The following is a 26,935-nucleotide window of genomic DNA, read 5'->3' on the forward strand; positions in this document are numbered from 1 at the left end:
TTTTAAAGAGAAAAAAGGTATTTCTAGCCTCTTCAATTTGTGCCTTCAGCTGTTTAGAATTTCCTGCCCTACCCACGGTACTATGTCAACCCAGTTACAACTAACTCATAAGAAAATTTAACCAGGATTTGGCCGGGTGCAGTGGCTCACACCTGTAATCTCAGCACTTTGGGAGGCTGAGGTTGGCAGCTGACCTGAGGAGTTCAAAACCAGCCTGGGCAACACAGTGAAACCCCATCTCTACTAAAAATACAAAAATTAGCCAGGCATGGTGGCACATGCCTGTAATCCCAGCTACTCGGGAGGCTGAGGTGGAAGAATTGCTTGAACCTGGGAGGCAGAAGTGCAGTGAGCAGAGATTGCACCACTGCACTCTAGCCTGGGCAACAGCGAGACACCGTCTCAAAAAAAAAAAAAAAAAAAAAAAGGAAACGGAATTTGATGAAATTAGAGCAATTTAAGAATGAAGTGGGCTGGGCGCGGTGGCTCACACCTGTAATCCCAGCACTTGAGGAGGCCGAGGTGGGCAGATCACGAGGTCAGGAGTTCGAGACCAGCCTGACCAACATGGTGAAACCCCATCTCTACTAAAAATACAAAAACTAGCCAGATGTGGTGGCACGCACCTGTAATCCCAGCTACTCAGGAGGCTGAGGCAGGAGAATCGCTTGAACCTGGGAGGCAGAGGTTGCAGTGAGCCAAGATTTCACTATTGCACTCCAGCCTGGGCAACAGAGGGAGGCTCAAAAAACAAAACAAAACAGAACAAAACAAAGAATGAAGTGAACCTTCTGAGGGATATTCAAAAATCCTTGAAAATTTTAAATGAGTGCCTATTTTATGTACCAGATGCTATGAACCTGGCAATACAAAGATTTGACACAGATGCAGATCCTTCCTCAAAATCTTACAGTCTAGTAAGGAGGAAAAGGTGCAAATATTGATAAAAGGTGGACAGAAAAATGTCACAAGAAAGAACTGCTACTGAAACTGTGGTAGGATAATGAAAGGTTTTCTACAGATGGCATTTAAGCCTGTTCAACTCCTGAAAGTGGAGTGGGATCTACATTCCAATAAAGTGCACAGCATGAACAAAAGAGGAAACGATGAGCTCACCATCAGTAAAGCACTCACCTACTGACCTTTGGCAGGAGTTCCAGATAAAGAGGAGTATCAGATAATTCTAAAAAACTGTAATAATCTAGGTAAGAATCTGGGTAGTGGTAGAAAGATGTTAAAAGACGGAGCCTCTGTAGGGCTTGGCAACAAACAAGACTTGGGATGGGAAATCGGACATGGAAAGTTAATCATTAAAGCCTCAATTTCCCCATTTGAAAAATTGGATACCTACCTCAAAGAGTTAATTACACATGTTAATAAACGTATAGCATTTAGAACCATCCCTGGCATTGTAAGATCTCAACTCTTTGATGTAATCACTAATTCACACAATAAACCTTTTAAACTGCTAGGTGCTCGGGTAATGGACAAAGTAAGCAAACAAGGTCCTTGCCCTCACTGAACTTTTGTGGTCCAGTGGGGGAGACAAATATTAAATAAATGTATACCCAAATATTTTATTAAATAGAATTAAATTCTACCAAATACTATGAAGGATGAGAATAAGGTGCTGAGAAAGAACTAAGGGGGAAAGATGTCTTTTAAACCAGGAAGATAGGTAAAGTCTTTGATAAAATGATACTTAATCTGAGACATATTAGCCAGGGCTCAAAGTCTGAAGTAACAGAAAACTCCAGCTGGCTCAAGGGCAAGGAGTTTATGCATCATTTAACAGAAAAGTCCATGGTAGAGCTAGCTGACTTCAGGCCCAGCTGATCCTTGAGCCCCACCACCACCTCAACTCTGTTGCGAGGGCTCCTCCACAGGCCGGCCCTCCCTGTACCTCTCCATCGGCTCCAGCTGTACCTCTGCATCTCCAGAAGTGTGCTGCTCTTTCCCAGTACTTCCCCAGTCCCAGAATGGGCTTTCATTGACCTGACTTGACCAGTGTGGTCAAAAGTTGTGATGTTGCTTGGTTGAGCCTGGAGCTGGCCTGTAAGTTCTTAAGGGCAGTAGTTGGGGGGCAGACAAAAACATCAAGTGTCCACCAATTAAGGATGAGGGAGTGTTAGCACAGTGGGTGGGAAAAAGTATTCCAGGATGAGAGCAGCCTGTGTGAGGCCCGGGGGCAGGAAGAACGGAGGAGTGGAAGAGGGTGGTGTGGCTGGAGCACAAGGGGCAGGAGGGAGAAGCAAGCTGGGGTCAAATCACGTGGGGCCATGTAAGCCAAAATAAGGATCTTGGATTTCATTTTAAGAGCAGTGGGAAGGCACACTTGAAAGATCCAAATATTTGAAGCTTGACAAGCTGGAAGCATCAGTTCTAAGAAACAGAAACTAGGATCATAGGAGGGAGGTGGTAAGGGTTAGGGAAATATGACTTGGACAAACTGAGGGGCCACCACTAAACTGGTGCTCCCTTGCAGATAATCAGAAATGCTTAACAGTCTTTATTGCCCATCGATGTGGTTTGGCTGTGTCCTCACCCAAATGTCACCTGAATTGTAGCCCCCATAATTCCCACATGTCGTGGGAGGGATGCAGTGGGAGGTAACCGAATCACGGGGTCGGGTCTTTCCTATGCTGTTCTCATGGTAGTGAATAAGTCTCACGAGATCTGATGGTTTTATAAAGGGGAGTTCCCCTGCACATACCCTCTTGGCTGCCACCATGTAAGACGTGTCTTGCTTCCCCCTTTGCCTTCTGCCATGATTGTGAGGCCTCCCCAGCCATGTGGAACTGTGAGTCCATTAAACCTCTTTCCTTTATAAATTACCCAGTCTTGGGTATGTCTTTATTAGCAGCGTGAGAACAGACTAATACACTCATCTTTAAAAAACCTCTTCACTACATAACCTCTTCTAGCTACTACGCCTTCTCTCGCCTCCCTTCTTTAGCAAAGCTCCTCAAAAGAGCTGTCTAAAGCCACTGTTTTACCTCCTCAGCTGTTTTCTCTTCCATCCACTACAGACTTCTAGTACCAGCACTCCATCAAAATTAATCAATGTTGTCAATAACATCGACTTTGCCAAACCCAACAGTCAATTCTCAGTCCTCTTTTTATTTGAATTCTCAGCAATATTCACAGAATCATCACTCTCCTTGAAATACTTTCTTCCTACTTCACTGGCCTCTTCTCAGTCTCCTTTGCTAGATTACTCTGCCCCTTTCCATCCTCTAAAGTTGGGAGAACTCCAGGATTTGGTCCTTGGTACACTTTGAATATATTCCCTCCCTAAGCAGCTCATCCGGTTCTGTGGATTTATATACACACGGTACACAGTGAAAGGCTGGTATACATTTCAGAGTCAATGGCATACATAAGGCTGACTACAGCTTTACTTTGAAAAACAAAACTAAGTATCTTAACATTTTACATTATATTTAATAAAAATTATACTTACAACTACCCAGTAACTCCTAGAACAAGGACAAACTCAAGTTTTGTTTTGGTGACAGTTTTCTGACAAGATTAATAGAGCACAATGGACAGGTCCCCCATTTGACTTTCAAGGAACAATCATAAAACAGGGTAATCTTTACTGCATCAAATTCCGAAAACTACGCCTTTGAAGTAAGTTGACATAATACTTGTTGTTTCTTCTCAAATTTTTAATGGTTTTCCACAGTATGCTAGGTCCTTATTTTCTCATTGGCTGTAATTTGACAAGTTCTCCAAAAGCACTATCATGAACTTAATTAGATAATACTTTCCAGCTGTACTTAAATCAGAAGGCTCGTAGGCTTGATAAGCAGGTCAACCTGAAGCTACCAGGCAGCTCCGGAGGCTCCCGTGGCCATAGCTAACAGCGCACAGGAGGGCCCCTGGCCCAGGATGAGCCCTCAGAACCTTTTAGAGAGAGTGAAATTCAGGGTCTACTGGGTGTCCAAGCTGCAGAGTGGAGCGTGAGGTCAGCTGCCATGTGATAGAAAGAGCTGACATAAGAGAAAAGACCCCCACACAGTGAAAAGCTGGGAGAAAAGAGAAACAAAACTCACAACCTGACAGCAGAGTTCCTGGTTCCAACTGTTGAGACCTGTCTCCACCTCCAATGGTCACAGTATATAGTTACCCAGGCCTGCAAATCTCTCTCTTTTCCTAAGTAGTTTAACTGGTGTTCTTGTTGTTTGCAAACAGCAACTGCATCTTCAGACAGCACTGAGCAAGTAGAAGGTGTGGGACGGTCCTGAAAGGAGATGATGGGAAGGCAGAGCTGGCTGGCAGCAATGTCTCTCTGGCCAGAAGGTCAGGGGCGGCCTCATCTGAGTAGCAAACACCTTTATATTTTTAAAATCACTTGTCCTACTTCCTGGTACTACTTAAAGCATTCTGTTGATTAAGCTGGGTAATTTAATATCAATGAAACACTAAAGAATGAATGACTGGGCTACATGTTAACAAGACTAAGGTTAAACCTTATTGAAACTTCATAAAAAGCATATTATGATGTTAATGTTCATGTTTGTCTTTAAAATGGGTCAACGTTTAAAGGGGGACAGAGGCAGGGCAATGTGAATGGTAAAATCGGTCCAGCTCGGCTTTCATCTCATTCTGTTCAGTTTCTGTATTGGATAGATCCACTGGAATTTCTGCAACAGATACAAACAACAAATATCAATTTAATAAAATTAAAAGCCATTAAGACAAATGACACAATACTGTGGCTATATATTTTACACTTATAAAATAATTGAGGATAGATTCCCACTGATATCATTAAACTGGATAATTCGGGAATCTGAGATTCAGGGATCACAAGTTCTATATCAAAAGATAGAGACAGGCTATTAACTTAAGCTGGCAAATGTCAATTAAAAACAAAATTTTTACTAATATTCAAATGTTAATTTTTTTTTTTTTTTTTTTTTTGAGATGGAGTCTCGCTCTGTTGCCAGGCTGGAGTGCAGTGGCATGATCTCGGCTCACTGCAACCTCCACGTCCCAGATTCAAGCGATTCTCCTGCCTCAGCCTCCTGAGTAGCTGGGACTACAGGTGTGCACCACCACACCTGGCTAATTTTTGTATTTTTAGTAGAGACGAGGTTTCACCATGTTGGTCAGGATGGTCAAATGTTAATTTTTAAATGTCCTCCTCAAATAACACATGAACTTTCTTTACAAAGGTAACATACTCACCAGTTTTCTTTGTTGCTGACATCTCGGATGTTCTGTCCATGTTTAAGGAACCTTTTACTGGGTGGCACTGCTTTAATTGCTATTGGAGTAGCTAGGTTTGAGTTGTATTTTGATAAAAGCTAAAAAAAAAAAAAAAGCAAATTCCTTTTTATCGAGCCATATGAATAACATAACCTAAATTTGGAAGAAGTTACAAAATGTTCAATAAAAGCTATGGGGTGGGCATGGTGGCTCACGCCTGTAGTCCCAGCACTTTGGGAGGCCAAGGCAGGTGGATCACTTGAGGTCAGGAGTTTGAGACCAGGCTGGACAACAGGTAAAACCTCGTCTCTACTAAACATACAAAAACTAGCTAGGAGTGGTGGCACACACCTGTAATCCCAGCTCCTCAGGAGGCTGAGGGTCAAGAATTACTTGAACCCCAGAGGCGGAGGTTGCAGTGAGCTGAGATCATGTCACTGCACTCCAGCCTAGGAGACAGAGCGAGACTTGGTCTAAAAAAAAAAAAAAAAAGACATGCTAACGGCAATGAAAAGATGGAGATATTAGAAATTTAACTTGGATGCGAAGGACTGATTTTTAAAGCTTAAAATGTATTCTGACTGAGGTTAGTGAAAACAAGTAGCAATATATCCCTGAGAGGAAATTAAGCCTTAACAAAGATGTTAGGGAAAATACACAAAGGAAAGATGTAAAACGAATGCTCAAAAGGAAGGTCATCAATTATAAAAATTATGAAAGGAGAACATGAAGTATCAGCTATAATTTTTTCATGCATAAAGGGGTGATATAGTAAATATAAGGCTTCCTTCCTTTTACAAAGAAATAAGGAGAGATGAAGCAACCATAGGGAAGTGGAAACTATATAATTTTCATAAAGACAGAAGATGCTCCTTCTTCATGCAATTTATTATATCTTCCAGAAAAGCAGAAAAGACAGAGAAAAAAGGATAACAAGTACTTTATTGATATCCTAGCATGAGTCAGTTCTAATGGCATCTGAGTATTTTCCTAAGTGATTTATCCTTCTCATGGGTCTCCATAAGTCAGGAAGATTTCTAGAATGGCTATTAAGAATTCCACACGTGTAAGTAATAATTGCCAAACACTGTAACTTCTATTAAGGAGGGGGACTGTCAAAGAATCAGACTGGTTATTTAGAATTGGCAGTTGTTATAAGTCATTAGTAGACTAATGGTAACTGCTGTTAAATACTACAGAATCAGATATAGTCAGGCATCACTTAACAATAGGGATACATTCTGAGAAATGCATTAGGTGATTTCATCACTGTGTGAACATCACAGTACTTACACAAACCTAGATGGTATACCCTACCACACACCTAGGCTAAATGGTATAGCCTATTGCTCCTAGGCTACAAACCTGTACAGCATGTAACTGTCCTGAATAGTGCAGGCACTTGCTACACAGTGATAAGCACTTGTGTATCTAAACACAGAAAATGTACAGTAAAAATACAGTATCATAATCTTATGACTGCTGTGGCATATGCAGTCCATCATTGACCAAAATGTTATACAGCACATGACTATATTCTAATATACATCAATCAGTGTTTCTTAAACTGAGGTCCAAGAAGTCTCAAGTTCAAGAAACACTGGTATGTTATTCATGATACCCTGGCTCTGGGAAATTGTAGGGTAAATGACTTTTCTGACTTTGCCAGCAACACTTCTAATGGAACCATGATCGACATGGAAACCACAGTTGAACAAGTATTAGAAAATAAGGTCCTGACAGCTCAGAATTTAGAGTCTCTCATCACCAAAATTAGCACACTAGCCCAATGATAAATAAGACAGTTTATATGCAGTTTCAGGTCTTTAAATATTTCATATTGAAAAGAATATCAGCAAAAAAAAAAAAAAAAAAAAAAAAGCCTGGAAAAATAACCTGGAGAATATCTTCTGGAATTTTAGTTACTTCTGGAGGTGTAGGTGTTCTGAGCAGATTCTCATAAGAAGAAATCGTAGGTGAAGAGGGATCTGTTAAATTCTCAAAGCATGTGTCTGAATTTAAGACCAACGAAGTACCATCTTCAACTTCCAAATCATTTGATGAACTATTTGTTTTTGATAATGGGTAATTTGTGGATACCTATTGAATAAAAATAGACCATTAGTCTAGATATGGTAATATAACATAATGTAGTAAATAAAAATAGTTAATCATTTGTTACTTCTATTGGGGTCTCTAATAGGCTCCCATATGCCCCATCTTCTCTGACCAAGTTCTAAACAAAATCAAGAACAAATGGCATACAGAGGACAAAATATCATCTTCATTACTAATAAAGGCTGAGTTAAAGCTTAATGTCAGCAAGGTGCGGTGGCTCATGCCTGTAATCCCAGCACTTTGGGAGGCCGAGGTGGGCCGATCATGAGGTCAGGAGTTTGAGACCAGCTTCGCCAACATGGTGAAACCCCGTCTCTACTAAAAATACAAAAAATTAGCCAGGTGTGGTGGCGCCTGCCTGTAATCCCAGCTACTCAGGAGACTGAGGCAGGAGAATTGCTTGAACCCAGAGGCAGAGGTTGCAGTGAGCCAAGATCGCGCCACTGCACTCCAGCCTGGGTGACAGAGACTCCGTCTCAAACAAAACAAAACAAAACAAAAACCAAAAAAACGCTTAATGTCATAACTATATAGAATGAACCAAAGATTTAGATGGATACTCCCACCCCATCTCAGGAAACAGTGAGTGTAGTCAGACGAAAATCACAGCATGAACAAATGTTACCACATGCACTCCCAAAAGGAAGAAAGCAGATCAGAGGTAAGTTTAGTATGCAGATTATTCATGCTAAATCAGCCAGTTGGGTAAGTCGCTTCATCTCTCTCAGGTCAGAGTTAACAGAGAGAGAGGATAGAGTGTCACCTCAGTAGGGTACCTTCCATGTGAACATAAGGAGTAGATTAATTGTAAATGGCAGGTACTAACAGGCAGATAACCTGATACTTCAACTGATAACACAGCCCTGTGTTCATCCACAGCTGCACTGTCCAATATAGTAGCCACAGCCACATGGGGCTCTTTAAATTAAATTTTAAGCTAATTAAAATTAAATAAAATTTAAAGAATTAAATATTAGTTCTGCAGATATACTAGCCACATTTTCAGTGCTCAATAACGTGATTAGAGGCTACCATACTGGACAGTGCAGACTATAAAACATTTCCATCATTATAGAAAATTCTATTGGATACCCTAATACAGTATTGGTTTTCTATAGCATTGGTTAAGTGACCATACTGACTAAAGAGGGATAAGGTTTTGATTTGATGAAATCTGATTAAATTTATTTGTTGGTAAAATTTAGGGAAAAAAAGCACAAAATCACCCATAATTTTATCACCCAGAGATAACTACACTTTGCTGTTTCTATCCACTCTTTTTCCTTAAAATATGTGTATATATATGTGTGTGTGTACATACACACACATCATTTTCCATATGATTAATATTTCTTGAAAACATTCTTTTTATATGCTCTCATCTGTTTTTCAAAACATGATAGTATACGTAACACCTGATCTTATGGATATGCCTTGCTGTGTTTTAGTTCTTTGATATCATTCGATATTTATACTGTTTCCCATGTTTTCTGCTTATAAATAATGCTGTTCCTTACTCTATAACTTGTTTAAATCTTTGTCCCAATTTGCCTTAGAAAAAATTCTGAGATATGGTTTAAAGGTATGAAAAATATTTTTTAGAGCAATTGATTTATGCTGCCAAGCTACCCTCCAGAAATGCACTGTAAATACATTCCTAAAAGCTGGATTCATCCATGTCTTCTAAACAGACTCTTTGAGCCTGCAAGCAGTAGTGTATTTGAGTCTTTAGGAGAAAGATTGTGGCTTTCAATTTTATGCCAAATTTATGCCAAATTTCAAGTTACCAAAGCTATGCTGTTCTTTGTAGATGGAATTTTCAAACCAGGAGTACAGAATGTAGGTACCAAAGGAGAGTTGGTATATTCGGCATCTAAAAGACACATAAAATGGTCATTAAAAAACTATAACTATAGTATGCTTAACTGGACAGGAAAAAAATCTCATATTTACATATGTAATTATCATTAGCACTACTAAAGTTCAGCAAGGATGCAAGAGTAATACACAATAACAAATAGTTGTGTTGTAATATATATTAAACATAAAAGCAACAAACTATTACACATATAATTTGAAAAAAGATACTTTTCACAGTAGCAAGAAAGACAAGATACCTACAAATATATCTATTAAAAATGGTGTAAAACCTTTATGAAGAAAATTATCAAACTTCTGACAAAGGAGGAGGAAGAGGGAGAACAGGTCACTTGTCTTCCAAGATGGCAGGACTTACTCCAAAGGTACAGTAGTTAAAAACAGTGTAACATTAACCAGGGATGGAAAAATTAAAGATAAGAACAAGAGAGACCCATGCATATAAAGACAAGAGAGACCCATGCATATATAGACAATTGCTATCTAGAACACATAGTATCATTGAGGCAACCTTAAAAAACAACAAAGAGAAAAGGTAAATATGTTAGAAAAACAATCTAACTGGCAAAATATCTTAAGTCTAAAAATCATCAAGTACTGGAAAAGACGGAGAAACAGGAACTCAATACCACTAGTGAGAAGATAAATCTTAACAGCTACTCTTAGCTGACTATTCAGCATTTTCTAGAATAAGTAAAAATGTGCATGCCCTTTGACCTGGCAATTCTACTCCTAGATATGAGAAACACACATATGCACAAGGGAAAATTTCCTTAAGGCACTGCCTATAATAATAAAAAATAAAAACACTACCTCCTAATCAGCAAATGAATATGGCTCATATATACAGTAGAATACTATTTATCAATTAAAAAGGATGAAGTGCTTTGGGAGGCCAAGGTGGGCAGATCGCTTGAGTCCAGGAGTTTGAGGCCAGCATTGGCAACATGGTGAAACCCCTCTACCAAAAAAATACAAAAATTAGCTGGGCATGGTGGTGTAAGCCTGTAGTCCCTGCTACGTGGGGGCTGAGGTGGGAGGACTGGTTGAGCCCAAGAGGCGGAGGTTGCAATGAGTTGTCTACAGCTGTGACCAGCCTGGGCAACATGGCGAAACCCCATCTATAAAAAAAATACAAAAATTAGCTGGACGTCGTGGTGTGTGCCTATAGTCCCGGATACTTGAGAGGATTGCTTGAGCCTGGGAAGTTGAGGCTGCAGTGAGCCAAGATCGTGCCACTACACTCCAGTCTGGGCAACAGAGTGAGACCCTGTCTCAAAGAAAACAAAACAAAAAAATCATAAAACTCTAGGATTTTTTTATCTTGCTTTTTCATGAACACCAATGTTTTCATGTTTGCTGGGACAAATATGAAAACACTGTATGAAAATTTTCTTTAAGTTACTGAGCTATTTAAAAGAAACCAAAATTTAAATTGGCAGCTGATGTATTCCGTGCGTGGTTTATATAAGATAATGCACAACTCTAATCAATAGATTAAAAGAAAAAGTACTATGGCTCTACATCAAAAGATTGGTGAATATGTAAGTTTCAAATTAAAATGTTAATAACAAGCTGACAGATATTGAACATAATCAAGAGTATTAAAAAATACCAGAAAATTTTCTTTCTCTTGGACAAAATCATGCTGAATGAAATAGTACTTAATGTAATCCAATGTTAGGAATTAAACAGATGAAGAAAACTATTAGAATGTCTAAGATGATGAAATCAATTTTGTTCAAAGATAGTTTGGGAAAAATGTTCCTGAGAAGTAACTTGATTCTTATACTTACCACTTTTTTCCAACTGCTGGATGATGGGGCTGGGAGTGGCAAAAACATTATCATTGAGCCTGGATTCTGTATCTATGGCCTCCTCACTGGTGTGATTCATGGGGAAATTACAAGGTTAAAAAAGTTAACATTCAATCTCTGGGAAAAAAAATTTAACCTTACTAAATATCAAGTTTGGACAAACATTGAGTTATGCTTTATGGTATAGAAGTCCCACGAAACAAATTCTTTTCTTTTTTCTAATATATATCCATGGTACAAAAAGGTTAAGGACCATTAAGTTCAACTTATTAGTTCAAAAAGGGAACTATGTAACTCCTGGGGCTTCAAAATCCTAAAGTGGAATTTTATAACCAGTGTACACATATAGATTAAAAACTTGCCATTTTTTTAAGACTAAAATGACTGATCCTGTCATATGATTATCATTGTCCTAGCCAATTACACAGATGTCTGTAAAATAGTTATAAAGAGAATATCACTGAATACAAGATAGTTCAGGACTGATTTTCACTTACAAGTTTCCAGTTTTGAATTTAAACATAATGACCCATGCTGTCTTTAACATCTTGTGTAAACATTTTTTTTTTCTTTCTGAGACATGGTCTTGCTCTGCCGCCAGGCTGAAGTGCAGTGGTGCTATCTCGGCTCATTGCAACCTCCACCTCCCAGGTTCAAGTGATTCTCCCACCTAAGCCTCCCGAGTAGCTGGGACTACAGGCGTACACCACTGCGCCTGGCTAATGTTTATATTTTTTTGGTAGAGACAGGGTTTCACCATGTTGGCCAGGCTGGTCTCGAACTCCTGACCTCAGGTGATCCACCCACCTTGACCTCCCAAAGTGCTGGGATTACAGGTGTGGATTACAGGTGTGAGCCACTACGCCTGGTCATTGTGTAAAACATTTTTTAAAAAGTGTGTATACAGTATGGCACATATACAAAAGAATATATATGTTGTACAAAAGTTCTAAATATAAAAGGGCTGGGCATAGTGGCTTATGCCTGTTGCAGGGCCAAAGTGGGAGGATCTCTTCAGGCTATGAGTTGGAGATCAGGCTGTGCAACATAGCAAGACCCCATCTCTACAAAATATAAAAAAAATTAAAATTAGCTGGGAGTTGCGGCACATACCTGTAGCCTCAGCTACGCAGGAGGCTGAGTGGAAGAACCACTCGAACCCAGTTCATAGCTGCAGTGAGCTATCATCCTGCCACTGCACTCTAGCCTGGGTGTTGGGAATGTTTCATGGAAAGAGTTGATTTGTAAATGTCTAAAACCTTTTACCCAGTCATTTTACCTCTAAGAAAACTCAACAAACATTTGGGCACAGTAGTATTTATCACAGCTTATTTATAATAGGGGGAAATTGGAAAGAACCAAAATATGACAGTGAGACCCTGTCTCTAAAAATAAAAAGAAAGAAAGAATACTACTAGTACCTGTGTAGTCCTCTATGGAAGCTTCCCAACTTGGTACCCATCTCTGCCCTACAGAGGGAAATTTCTGTCTAGATTTGCTTGGTACTTTAACTACTTGTGTACTCTTAATATAATTTTTGTGCTTTTGAACTTTTGAACTATAAATGAAATAATAGTGTTATATATATAACACTATATGCACACTTTGTTTTCCTTGAATTTGTTCATTTAAGTAAAATTTCATAAAGGCTTTTATATACACTGACAATTTTCCCTAAGAAAGATTCACCAGTGGCCACCAGCATTATAAAAGCATTTTCTTATGTCTTATCAACACTGAATATAACCTGTCTTTTTTGGTATTCTCTCTCTTAACATTAATAAGCCTAGTTAAAACTTGGAAATAAAAACATCTGGATATGTTTTAGCCAAATATGCATCTGGATAGTTGAAAAATGACATCTCATTTTTTTATTTGAATTTCCTTGATTACCTGCAAGGCTAAAAGTGTTCATATGCTTATTAGTCAATTGTATTTCTTCTGGGGTTTTTTGTTTTGAGATGGAGTCTCATTGTGTCACCTAAGCTGGAGTGCAGTGGCACGATCTCAGCTCACTGCAACCTCCATCTCCTGGGTTCAAACAATTCTTCTCTATGAGCCTAACGAGTAGCTGGGACTACAGGCGCCTGTCACCACGCCCGGCTAATTTGTGTATTTTTAGTAGAGCCAGGATTTCACCATGTTGGCTAGGCTGGTCTTGAACTCCTGACCTCAAGTGATCCACCCACCTTGGCCTCCCAAAGTGTTGGGATTACAGGCGTGAGCCACCGCGCCCGGCCTCTTCTTTTGTTAATTCATGTCTTTGCTTGTTTTAAAAATTGGGATGTCTGTCTTTCACTAATTACTGCATATGGGTTTTTAAAACATGTTATGTATCTATATAACATATATATGCACATATATTTATCATGTTATAACACTTTTCCTGCTTTGTCGTTGGTCAAATATTTTATGATACAGTGGTTTAAATTTTGTATGTGATTAAATCTATCCATATTCTTTAGTATGATTTCTAGCTTTGATGTTATGCCATAATTTATCTACTTTCTACTGTTAGTTATTTTGGTTCTTTCCAATTCTCCCCATTTAAAATAAGGCTGTAATAAACACTACTGTGCCAAAATGTTTGTTAAGTTTTCGTAGAGGTAAAATAGTCATTTACCTAGGTAAAAGGTTTTAAACAGTTAAGAATCAACTCTTTCCATGACACATTCCTGACAATGATATATGAACACACGTTTCATTGTACTCTTCTAACAGTTAAAACAAATATGCTTTGTACTATTTTGATAGACAAAACTGTTTTTAAAATATTTATTAGTCATATCTATTCCTGTCCATTGCCTAGGCTGCTTTTGGTGTTAGTGGTTTCTTGTTAGTATGTGTGTAATAGCCCTCAATGCAATTATTTTCTTGGTTTATTTTTTGCCCTTTATATGCTTCATGTTCCAGTCTATTTATTTTATTTTTATTTTTTTAGAGGTGGGATCTAGCTATGTTGCGCAGGCTGGTTTCAAACTCCTGGGTTCATGTGATTCTCCCAGCTCAGCCTCCCAAGCAGGTGGAACTAAGGCATGAATCACCATGCCTGACTCATGTTCCCTTCCATATTTCTGAATAGAATAAACAAATATCGTTAAGATGTCTAATCATGTCAATTAATTTACAAGTTTCTTGCAATTACAAACATATTGGTAATTGCAGTATACTCTTTCACTGTTTAAACAGATAACTTATCTATATTTTTTTATTTTTTAAATAATTTATCTAAATATTTAACTTTTTGATCTATCTATATTTTATGTTGACTTGAGGCAGAGATGACTTGATTTTTTTTCCAGTTAACTAATTGTTCCAGTATAATTTACTGAATCATCTTTACTTCAAAAATACCTTCAGGATCACTTGAGGCCAGGACTTAGAGACTAGCCTGGGCAACACAGTGAGACCCTGTCTTTACAGAAAGTTAAAAAAAAAAAAAAAAAGGCAGGCATGGTGGTCCACACCTGTAGTCCCACCTACTCCTTGGGAAGCTGAGGCAGGAGGACTGCTTGAGTCTAGGAAGTCGAAGCTGCAGTGAGCTATGATGATGCCTCTGCACTCCAGCCTGGGTGACAGACTAAGAACCTGTCTCTAAAAATAAATAAATAAATACATAAAGAAAGAAATAGTTGCCCTGTGTAACTATATAAAATATATATCTTCTATCAGCCTCTTACTTGAATTTTATTATTTCTATACGTTTTTCATGTGATTTTCTTGAGTTGCCTAGGTACAAAATGGCCTAGAAGTGCAACACAGAAATATTTCTTATTTCCTATCTCATTACACTGGCCAGAGCATCAAGAATGATGTTAGGCTGGGCGTGGTAGCTCACACCTGTAATCCCAGCACTCTGGGAGGCTGAGGCAGGTGGATTACTTGAGCCCAGGAGTTCAAGAGCAGTGTGGGCAACGTGGCAAAACCCCATCTCTACTAAAAATAGAAAAATTAGCCAGGTGTGGTGGCTCATGCCTGCAGTCCCAGCTACTCAGGTGGCTGAGGCTCCAGAATCACTTAAACTGGAGGCGGAGGTTGCAGTGAGCTGAGATTGCCCCAGTGCACTCCAGCCTGGGAACAGAGCAAGACCTTGTCTCAAAACAGTAACATGACATAACATAACATTAGAAAGGATTCATCCAGAACACCATCTATGCTCAGAGCTTTTTGGAGCTCGTTATCTAATAACTTTTTTTTTTTTTTGGAGAGTTTTGCTCTTGTTGTCTAGGCTGGAGTGCAGTGGCGTGATCTCAGCTTACTGCAACCTCTGCCTCCTGGGTTCAAGCAATTCTCCTGCTTCAGCCTTCCAAGTAGCTGGGATTATAGGCGTCCTCCACCAAACCCAGCTAATTTTTTATATTTTTAGTAGAGAGGGTTTCATCCTGTTGGCCAGGCTGGTCTTGAACTCCTAACGTCAAGCGATCCACTGTGCCTGGCCTGTTATCTGATAACTTTTCAGTTTTCTTCTCTGATTACTGGTCTACCCAGGTTTTCTACTTCAAGTCAATTTTTATCATTTTGTATTATTTTCCAAAACTTTAATTTATCTGAAATTTTCAAATTTCCCAATACTATACCCTACCATATTTTCTGACAGCTTAGAAAAATAAAAACATAGGCCAGGCACAGTGGCTCACGCCTGTAAACCCAGCACTTTGGGAGGCCGAGGCAGGTGGATCACTTGAGGCCAGGAGTTCAAGACCAGCCTGGCCAACATGGTGAAACCCTGTCTCTACTAAAAATACAAAAATTAGCCAAATGTAGTGGTGTGCGCCTGCAATTCCAGCTACTTAGGTGGCTGAGGCACGAGAATCACTTGAACCCAGTGGTGGAGGTTGCAGTGAGCTGAGATCGAGCCATTGCACTCCAGCCTGGGGGACAGAACAAGACCATCTGAAAAACAAAACAAAACAAACAAACAAAACACACAATATAGTGCTTAGTTCTTAATGCTCTTATTTGTATTTATGTTTAGATAAGGACCAGTTCTTAGGTTTATCAATTCTACTCTTTTAAAAATCTTTTGGATTAAAATTTTATATTTAGTGTTTTTATCCCCAGAGTTGTGGGGGTTTTTTCTTTGACATGAATGTTTATTTTCCTTCTTTAATAGTAACAGTTTTTAATGATAAGTATTTATCTATAGACATTGCTTGGCTACTTTGATAAGTGGTATTTTCATTGTAACTCTTACGGTTTTAATCACCATTTCCATGCTAATGACTCCCAAATCTAGTTTAGCACTGAATTCTTCACTGAGCTTTAAACTGATATTAGAATGCCTAAGCATGAAGAGGCACTAACAATGTCAAAATCAACATGTAAACACATCACCTATCCTCCCATACTCCAGGTATTCTTTTCTTGTTCTAACATCATCCCAAGCAACAAAACAGAAACTTGGGGTTTATCCTAGATCATCCTCTTTTCCCATGTCTCCATAGCAAATCAATCACAAGTTCTTACTAATTTTACCCCTTTAATTTTATTCCCTCTTTTCTATCCCTACAAATATCTTTTTTTCAGGCCCTTATCACTTCTATAGTCTCTCACCTGAAGAAACTGACAGCTCACACTTTATTGATAGTATTGGTGATTCGAGAAGATCTGTAATACAAAGTATCTGAAAACCTTACCACTAAAGAACTTATTGGCCGGGCGCGGTGGCTCACGCCTGTAATCCCAGCACTTTGGGAGGCCCAGGCGGGCAGATCATGAGGTCAGGAGATCAAGACCATCCTGGCTAACATGGTGAAACCCCGTCTCTACTAAAAATACAAAAAAATTAGCCAGGCATGGTGGCTGGCGCCTGTATTCCCAGCTACTCGGGAGGCTGAGGCAGGAGAATGGCGTGAACCCAGAAGGCAGAGTTTGCAGTGAGCTGAGATCGCGCCACTGCACTCCAGCCTCGGTGACAGAGCAAGCCTCCATCTCAAAAAAAAAAAAAAAAAAAAAAAAAAAAAGAACTTATTGATGTAACCAAACACCATCTGTTCCCCTAAAACCTATTGAAATAAAATAAATAAATATCTGAAAACTTTTTAAAGCAAAAATGTTGTCTGAAACATTATATTTCTTCTGGAAAAAAAATCAATAAATACAAAAGGTTTAGAAAGCTAGATAAAATATGCCTTTTAACAGAGCTGCTTACCTTTTATTATTCCTCACATTTTTAAGTCCCATTGTGTAATCTTCATTTAAACACATAGTATATTCAGAGATACCAAAGTGTTCTAATTTAGGAGTTACACACTCAAAATCATCCATTTTTAGTGCACATTTTGGAGTTTTTAGTACTTTTACTAGTGATTGTTTGGTAGGTGGGGTTACAATTACGGGCTCTTCCTTATAGTTGTTCACTGCCTGTGGAGGGTTTGGTAGAACTTGGGATACGATGTACCGCTCAAGTCCAAAATCTGAAAGTTGTGGACTACGTGGAGACTTCTCAGAAATACAACTGCTTGCAACAGGAGGATCAGACAGATCATCTTTCACATCAGTCTTCTGAAAATTTTCACAATTAGACAACTCTGGGTCAGAGTTAATGGCTTCTTGCTGGTGTACTAGGAGGAAAAATCAGAATATTCTGGTCAAACTCAAAATGGAAAATTTCACGTTTACGAAAACAACAGAAAACAGCTTATCTGAAATTTCCCGAATCAGCAAAAGTTCCGATTGTCTAAACATTTTATTTATTTAGTATTTATTGAGACAGGGTCTCGCTCTGCCACCCAGGCTGGAGTACAGAGGTGTGATCACAGCTCACCGCAGCCTCGACCTCCTGGGCTCAAGTGATCGTCCCATCTCAGACCCTGGGGTAGCTGGGACTACACGTGTGCCACCATGCTCAGCTAATTTTTAAATTTTTTTTTTGTAGAGATGGGGTCTCATCATGTTGCCCAGGCTGGTGTCAAACTCCTGGGCTCAAATGATCCTCCTGCCTTGGCCCCCCAAGTGATGGGATTTCAGGCATGAGCCACCACACTCAGCTGAAATGTTATTTCAATTGTCCCTTTAATAAAGTTCTGACATGTATCTCTTGTGCACCCATATCCCATTGTGATTATACATTAGAGAAGGAAAGCAAGTTAAAGTGTTACAAGATGAAAAATTAATATTCACAAATAAAAGTCCAATTTTCTTACATCCTTAATGTGATTTACTAGTTTTTCGTAATATTTTTTCTTTCTTTTTTTTTTCTTTCTCAGACTTCAGTGAGCATCAGAATATATTTTCTGTAGCTTTGACTATTGCCCCAGGCTGGAGTGCAGTGGCACAATCACAGATAAGTAGCCAACAATGGGGGAAGGCCCCAGGTTGGGGAGAACAATGAACAACTGTTCTGAGAAAAGGCTAATCACAAACAACCTGCAGGCACAACAACTTTGTTTCTTTTTTTTTTTTATTTTTATTTTTTGAGTCAGGGTCTCACTTTGTCCCCCAGGCTGGAGTGCAGTGGCAATCTCGGCTCACTGCCGCCTCAACCTCCAAAGCTGGGACTATAGGCAAGCACCACCATGCCCAGCTAATTTTTTGTATTTTTGGTAGAGACAGGGTTTCACCATGTTGCCTAGACAGGTCTAGAACTCCTGAGCTCAAGTGATCTGCCCACCTCGGCCTCCCAACGTGCTGGGATTACCCATGTGAGCCACCATGCCTGGTCACAACAACCTTGTTCTGTACCTAGCCCGCCTCCAGCATGACCCTATAAAACTTCCCTTCAGCCTCTGCCTCTTTGCAGACAGCCCCTTCTCTGCTGTACTGCCCATTGCAACCTTGCAATGTATTTTCATACTTTCGCTAATAAATCTGCCTTTCTCTACCTACAACTGTCTCGGTAAATTCCGTTACCACCTGAGACACTAGCCCCAGCTAGTCACACCCACAACACTGGGCTCAGGTGATTCTCCTACCTCAGCCTCCCAGGCAGCTGGTACTACAGACATGTGCCACCATGCTGATAATTTTTTGTACTTTTTGTAGAGATAGGGTTTCGCCATGTTGCCCAGGCTGGTCTTGAACTCCTGGGCTCAAGTGATCTGCCTGCCTCAGCCTCCCAAAGTGTTGGGATTACAGGCGTGAGCCACTGCACCTGGCCTGAAACTATATTTTAAAATTTCATGACAGTATGGAATCAACTGTGTTCCAGATTTAACACAGAGTATGATATTATTTTAGATTCGTAACTTCCAGATGCCTCAGCTAAATAGCAAAGACTGCTATATAAAGATAAGTTTGTATCCTTAGTCTGGAACACCTATATAAAACACCTAGTTGAGAAAAATAATAGGTGAGCATTTCAAAGATATACAGTTTCTCAACCATTAATAGGTTATATACTTTTTTTTTTTTTTGAGATGGAGTCTTGCTCTGTCACCCAGGCTAGAGTGTGGTGGTGCAATCTCAGCTCACGGCAACCTCCGCCTCCTGGGTTCAAACAATTCTCCTGTATGAGCCTAACGAGTAGCTGGGATCACAGGCACACGCCACCACACCCAGCTAATTTTCGTATTTTTAGTAGAGACAGGGTCTCACCATGTTGGCTAGGCTGGTCTCGAACTCCTGACCTCAGGTGATCTGCCCGCCTTGGCCTCCCAAAGTGCTGGGATTACAGGCATGAGCCACCGTGCCTGGCCGGTTATATACTTTCTTGTTTGTTTGTTTTGTTTTAAAAGCCTTGAGTTTAAATCTCTAAAGTTTTATATTTTGATTTCATAGTTTTTGTTCCTTTGAAGAGCTTCTGAGTCACTGAGTTGTTTTGGCATTATGCTTTCTGTTACTTTTGAGAACAGAAAGTTCTTGCTACAAGAGTTGCCAAAAACCTACTGATGTATTTATCACAGGGCTGTCATTTCAGAGATTAATAAATCATCATTATCACTACTCCATAGGAAGATATTATTATCCCCATCTTATAAGTGAGGAAAAAGCAACTTAGAGAAATTACCCAAGGTCACGCATGTAATAACTGGTGGAGCCCGTATTTGAATCTGTGGCTCTTTCACACCAAAGTCAACTGAATTCTATGATTCCACGTGGGGGGTGGTGGTGGTGGTATGGGTTGTTTGTATGTAGGTATGTATGTATGTATTTTATTTATTGAGACAGGGTCTTGCTCTGTCATGCAGGTTGGAATGCAGTGGCGTGATAGTAGCTCACTGCGGCCTTGAACTCATGGGCTTAAGGGATCCCTTCTGCCTCAGCCTCCTGAATAGCTGGGACTCCAAGTGTACACCACCATGCCCAGCTAATTTTGTAAAAGAATTTTTTGTAGAGACAGAGTCTCATTATGTAGCCCTGGCCTCAAGTGATCCTCCTACCTCAATCTCCCACACTGCTGGGATAACAGGCATGAGCCACTGTGCCCATCTCACATGGACTGTTTAACTTACCTGCCACACACACCTTCAATACATACTTGTTCAATTTAATAATAGAAATGAAGACACTGGGCCAGGCGCTGTGGCTCACGCCTGTAATCCCAGCACTTTGGGAGGCCGAGACAGGCAGATCACGAGGTCAGGAGATCGAGACCATTCTAGGTAACACAGTGAAACCCCGTCTCTAATAAAAATACAAAAAAATTAGCTGGGTGTGGTGGCGGGCCCCTGTAGTCCCAACTACTCAGGAGGCTGAGGCAGAATGGCTTGAACCCGGGAGGTGGAGCTTGCAGTGAGCCGAGATCGCGCCACTGCACGACTGAGCGAGACTCCATCTCAAAAAAAAAAAAAAATGAAGACACTGAAGTTAGTCATTCAGAGGTATGGGCATAACAATAACAGTTAATAATTAATCTTGGGTGACTGACATGCTAGGAACTGCTGTAAGCAACTTTATCTTATTTAATCCTTATACAATCTCATGAGATAGATATACTAAACATTCCCACTTTACAAATGAGAAACTGAGGCACAAGGTTAAGTAACTTGACAAAGATAATAATACAGCTATTAAGTGGTGGAATACAGATTTGAACTCAGGCATTTTGGCTCCAAATTCTAAACCACTATGATAGACAGCCCTTCATTAAAATTTTAGAATCAAAAAAGGACTTCGTCAAATTTTATAGCCAATATCTCTTTCTATAGAAGAGAACACTGTGAACAAGAAAAATGAAATAACATGCCTCGAGGTCTCTCAGCTTTTATTGGCAGGGCTACCTAGAAACCACCTATCCCAAGTTTTGAAGATTTATCTTGTAGTTTTTCATTTAAATAGGCCATCTAGCCTAAATGTGCTAAATCTAGCATTGTGCTAGCTTTCATTTGGCATTTTGGAAAGGAGAACAAGGACTGTCTTTATATTACACCCCTGATTAGCACTCCAAAAGCACACCACACAGAGAGAGTTGACTAAATATTTATCAAATAAGCGTCAGATAACGACAGAGCTAGAACTAAAAACCATAGCCAAGGCTACAGTTGTCTTAGTTAATCATGCTGCCTTGTTTCTTCAATACTAAAACAAATGCTATAAAATGAAGTTATTCAAACCTGAATTTTTCTTGACACGTGGACTATATCCATACTTCTGGAAATACTCTCTTATTTTCATAATATCCATTGAATTTTTTTCCATTAGTACTTTTGTTGCCTTTATGAAATCAATGCCTTCTTGATTTTCCAATCTTGCTTTATCAAGAAGAATATTAACATCATCCTTTTATGAATAAAGAAAGTACATTTTAATTTCTCTAACTTCTGACTAAATCTATTTAGGATAAAAAAATTACTCGCCACAGAAAAATAATAAATCAATATTGTAGGAGTGATACCTTTAGAGTCTGAACTTCTGAATGAAGGTCATATAAAATTCTCATTGGATAATCTTCAAAGTCTTCAATATGAATATTGAAAGAAAAAAAGTCCAATAAATGTAAGGAAAAGGAGGAAGAAAAAGAATAGTATACAATCATATACCTTATAATGACATTTTGGTCAATGAAAGATCACATATGACAGTGGTACCATAAGATAATACCATATTTTTACTGTACCTTTTTTATGTTTAGATACACAAATACTTACCATAATGTTACAGTTGCTTACAGTATTCAATGCAGTCGCATGCTATACAGGTTTGTGGCCTAGGAGCGACAGGCTACACCATACAGCCTAGGTATGCAGTAGGTCATATCATCTACCTTTGTGTTACATATGCTCTATGATGTTCGCACAATAACAAAATTGCCTAACGTTGCTCAGAATGTATCCCCATTAAGTAACATGACTGTATAACATACATACTGAAAAGCATACAAATCCTAAGTATATAGTTTAATGAACTTTATAAAATGAGCATACCTGCACAACTGGCCCTCAGCTCAAGAAAAAGAAGGAGAAACAGAGCCTCAGTAGAACTCTAGAAGCCCTCTTATAGTCTCTCCCTTCCCCCCAAGGGTAAACTTTAGCCTGATTTCTTTTTCTTTTTTTGAGATGGAGTTTCGCTCTTGTTGCCCAGGCTGGAGTGCAATGGTGCGATCTTGGCTCACTGCAACCGTCACCTCCCGGATTCAAGCGATTCTCCTGTCTCAGTCTCCCAAGTAGCTGGGACTACAGGTGTGCGCCACTACATCTGGCTAGTTTTATATTTTTAATAGAGATGGGGGTTTCACCATGTTGGTGAGGCTGGTCTTGAACTCCTGACCTCAAGTGATCCACCCGCCTCGGCCTCTCAAAGTGTTGGGATTATAGGCGTGAGCCACCGCACCCAGCCACCTTACCCTGATTTCTAACGCCATGAAGTAGTTTTGTCACTTATGAACTTGATTTAATGGACTCAAATAATATGTATTCTTTTGCGACTGGCTTCTTTCACTCAACTGTTACATTCTTCCACGTTCATAATCTAATCCATGTTCATTATTGTGTAGCATTTCCACTGTGTGATACCAAATTTATTTATTCTATTGTTGAAACACTTTGGATTGTGCCTAGTTTGGAACTATTATGAATACTCTTGCTTTGAACTTCCTAGAACATGTCTTTGGTACCAATGTATTCATATTTCTGTATGTTAAGAGACTTAGAAAAAGTGCTGGATTATATGTTATGCACATGCTCAACTTCAGTAAATACTGCTAGTTTTCCAATATGATTTTTACAGTTCACACTCCCACCAGCAGTGCATAAGAAGTGCATTTGTTCCTGCTCATCATCACTGGCCATCAGAGAAATGCAAATCAAAACCACAATGAGATACCATCTCACACCAGTAGAATGGCGATCATTAAAAAGTCAGGAAACAACAGGTGCTGGAGAGGATGTGGAGAAATAGGAACACTTTTACACTGTTGGTAGGAGTGTAAACTAGTTCAACCATTGTGGAAGACAGTGTGGCGATTCCTCAAGGATCTAGAACTAAAAATACCATTTGACCCAGCCATCCCATCACTGGGTATATACCCAAAGGATTATAAATCATGCTGCTATAAAGACACATGCACACTTATGTTTATTGCCGCACTATTCACAATAGCAAAGACTTGGAACCAACCCAAATGTCCATCAATGATAGACTGGATTAAGAAAATGTGGCACATATACACCATGTGAGCCATAAAAAAGGATAAGTTCATGTCCTATGTAAGGGACATGGATGAATCTGGAAACCATCATTCTCAGCAAGCTATTGCAAGGACAAAAAACCAAACACCGCATGTTCTCACTCATAGGTGGGAATTGAACAATGAGAACACTTGGACACAGGAAGGGGAACATCACACACTGGGGCCTGTCATGGGGTAGGGGAAGGGGGGAGGGCTAGCATTAGGAGATATACCTAATGTAAATGACGAGATAATGGGTGCAGCACACCAACATGGTGCATGTATACATATGTAAGAAACCTGCACGTTGTGCACATGTACCCTAGAACTTAAAAGTATAATAATAATTTTAAAAAAAGAAAAAAAAAGTGCGTACTGCTCCAACAACAACAACAACAAAAAGCGCATTTGTTCCACATCTTTCCAAACACTTGGTAATTTTCTCTTTTTCGTTTTAGCTATCCTGCTGGGTATGCAACTGTACTACACTGAGATTTAATTTGCATTTCCTTGATGACTAATGAAATTTGCATTTCCTTGATGACTAATGAAATTGATGTCTTTTCACATTCCTAATGGCCATCTGAAGATAGTTTTTTCTTTCTTAGATGGAGTCTCACTCTGTCGCTCAGGCTGGAGTGCAGTGGCGGATCTCGGCTCACTGCAAGTTCCGCCTCCCGGGTTCACGCCATTCTCCTACCTCAGCCTCCCGAGTAGCTGGGACTACCGGCGCCCGCCACCACGCCCGGCTAATTTTTTGTATTTTTAGTAGAGACGGGGTTTCACCGTGTTAGCCAGGATGGTCTCGATCTCCTGACCTTGTGATCCGCCCGCCTCAGCCTCCCAAAGTGCTGGGATTACAGGCGTGAGCCACCGCGCCCGGCAGAAATAGGCATTTTCAAGTGACTGGAGATCATTCATTATATAATTAAAGTAAAAGTAGTCTGCAGGGTGTAATATTTTAAAGCACATTACAATTATGACATTTATGAAATAATTCCAAAATCTGAACTACTTTTTCAACAATTAAAAAAATCTCTAATAAAAAGGGGAATGGTGAATTTTGCTTTATTTATATACACATATTTTTTTAAACCCCAGCACTGTTGAGTACTAGTGTTTGTGTTGGCAACATGGTTTAGCGGGAAAAACACAGAGGTTTACTGCAACTGTGGACCACCTGAGTGAGAAAAAAGTCACTATATGTGTAAAGTATTGTGTAAAGAACGTTAAATAACTTGATTCTAAGAGAAACTGTTTAGGTTTACATGGTATTTTACTGACAAGCACACATATTGTATGTGACGAAAGCATATCACGTATAAATTAGTATATGTATTATGAGCTCAATCTGTTAATTTAGGTTCTTATTCTTAAGTGCTGCTGTCTCTGTTTATAACGTAACAGTGCTACTTTCATTATCTCAAGAGAGCCTTGGGGTTGTACATGGGTCTAAAACGGACACGCGACAAGGGTTCCTAGGAATAAACCATAAACAGGCCCGGGAGCTACGCTAACGCCAAACGCCGAGCATTGAGACGCGCAGCACCCGCCCTGCGCCTCGGTGGCAGCCGTCCACGCCGTCAGTGCCTGGCGGTTCCCGTGGGACATACCGTCCACTCGCCACGCCCCTCCGCCCGCGGCGCACCCCACGCACCGTGCCCTGGCCGCCCGCCTCACGCACCGCTTTCCTCTCCGTCCAGCGCTCGCTGCAGCCGGGCCGTCTCGCAGTCCAGCGTGCTGGCCAGAGACCGCAGCTTCCCGCAGAAGCTCCGGATAGGGTCCATGCTGAGCACAGCGGGGAAGGACTCCAGGCGTACGCAGACCCCACCGCTCAGCTCACAGCCTCCCGCCACTAGTTTGAATCTGGGCGCCGGACGCGTCCTCGGCTCTGCGCAGGCGCAGTCCTCTCTCGCGAGAGCCGAAGTCTCTCGCCGAGGCCCCAGGAGACCCCGCGAGACGGGTGCGCTTACGCCACAGCGTCTGCCGGCGGCCGCGGAGACGCAGAGTCTTGAGCAGCGCGGCTGGTGAGTAGCTCTGCGAATTCGGTTCTCTAGGAAGCGCCTTCTTCGCCTGCTGGCCTTACCTGGGCTCCCCGCTTCTCTGGAGGGGAGGCGGTGGGGAACTCCCGTAGGCGTGAGCTGGAGCGCGCGCCCGCTGCTCTCTCCAGGTCCGGCCGCGCCAGTTCGCCTCCTCAAAGCGCGTCCCTCTCTTCCGCAGGCACCATGTTCCTGACTGCGCTCCTCTACCGCGGCCGCATTCCCGGCCGTCAGTGGATCGGGAAGCACCGGCGGCCGCGGTTCGTGTCGTTGCGCGCCAAGCAGAACATGATCCGCCGCCTGGAGATCGAGGCGGAGAACCATTACTGGCTGAGCATGCCCTACATGACCCGGGAGCAGGAGCGCGGCCACGCGGCGGTGCGCAGGAGGGAGGCCTTCGAGGCCATAAAGGCGGCCGCCACTTCCAAGTTCCCCCCGCATAGATTCATTGCGGACCAGCTCGACCATCTCAATGTCACCAAGAAATGGTCCTAATCCTGAGTCGTCACCCTTGGATTTTATGGATCACGGAGCTGCCCATCTTTACCTGGTCCTGGAACTGAAAAACAGTAGCTTCTGTGAAAATGAGCCTTTGGACCAGTCTTTATTAAAACAAACAAACATGAGTAGTCTGCATATAGAATATCTAGGGCTCTAAACCACCCAATACTTAAAAGTCTAATTGCTGTCCTGTGGTTTCATTAGTCTGATAGGAAGATAGGGATTTCCTCAGTCACAGATGATATTTTGAAGGAAAGCTGCAATAAAGCCACAATGATTTGAGGTCTTTGCTTAAGTATGAGATACTTGATGGGGGCTTTATCATGCAACATTAGTTTGCTTACCTTAAGAATTGCCCAAAAATGAAAGAAAATATGAGCTTTTCAGTTAAACATACTCCTAAAAACATTTTCCGGGATTTTACTACTAAAATTGGACATTTAAGCGAAGTAAAAGAGGCCGGGTGCGGTGGCTCACGCCTGTAATCCCAACACTTTGGGAGGCCAAGGCGGGCGGATCACTTGAGGTCAGGAGTTCAAGACCAGCCTGGCCAAGGTGATAAAACCCGTCTCTACTAATACAAAAAAAATTAGCTGGGTATGTTGGTGCAGGCTTGCAATCCCAGCTACTTGGGACGCTGAGGTGGGAGGATCGCCTGAACCTCAGAGGCAGAGGTTGCAATGAAGCGGAGGTTGCAGTGAGCCGAGAGCATGCCGCTGCACTCCAGCCTGGGAGACTGCATCTCAAAAAAGAAAAATAAACGAAGTAAAAGATATTTATCAGAACTGTTAAGGAAGGTGTATTTTTTAGCTATTTTG

At 40.7% G+C, this 26,935-nt stretch overlaps 1 protein-coding gene across 2 annotated transcripts; it reads right to left on the reverse strand.

Moving 5' to 3' along the window:
• Positions 1 to 3,100: 3,100 nt before the first annotated feature.
• Positions 3,101 to 26,391, reverse strand: SKA3 (spindle and kinetochore associated complex subunit 3). 2 transcript variants are annotated; one of them, XM_009426703.4, is made up of 9 exons: positions 25,262 to 26,391; positions 21,805 to 21,866; positions 21,524 to 21,689; positions 17,182 to 17,593; positions 11,010 to 11,095; positions 9,123 to 9,208; positions 7,114 to 7,317; positions 5,197 to 5,315; positions 3,101 to 4,649 (listed from the first exon to the last, which is right to left on the reverse strand). In XM_009426703.4, coding segments are annotated over exons 1-9 (1,959 nt in total). In that variant the 5' UTR covers positions 26,085 to 26,391; the 3' UTR covers positions 3,101 to 4,648. The 2 variants fall into 2 exon arrangements, with proteins under 2 accessions (XP_009424978.2, XP_003314118.3); XM_003314070.7 differs by lacking the exon at positions 5,197 to 5,315 and having other exon boundaries at positions 25,262 to 25,587.
• Positions 26,392 to 26,935: the final 544 nt, after the last annotated feature.

Source organism: Pan troglodytes, chromosome 14 (assembly GCF_028858775.2).
Source record: "Pan troglodytes isolate AG18354 chromosome 14, NHGRI_mPanTro3-v2.0_pri, whole genome shotgun sequence".
Taxonomy (NCBI): domain Eukaryota; kingdom Metazoa; phylum Chordata; class Mammalia; order Primates; family Hominidae; genus Pan; species Pan troglodytes.

Coding starts and splice junctions, on each gene's coding strand:
- SKA3 (XM_009426703.4), bottom strand. CDS start 26,084: ATGGTCGAGCTGGTCCGCAATGAATCTATGCGGGGGGAACTTGGAAGT. Junction 17,594..21,523: donor ACGTGTCAAGAAAAATTCAG/GTTTGAATAACT, acceptor TTTTCCTCCTAG/TACACCAGCAAGAAGCCATT. Junction 5,316..7,113: donor TTCCAGAAGATATTCTCCAG/GTTATTTTTCCA, acceptor TTTTTTTTTTAG/CTTTTATCAAAATACAACTC.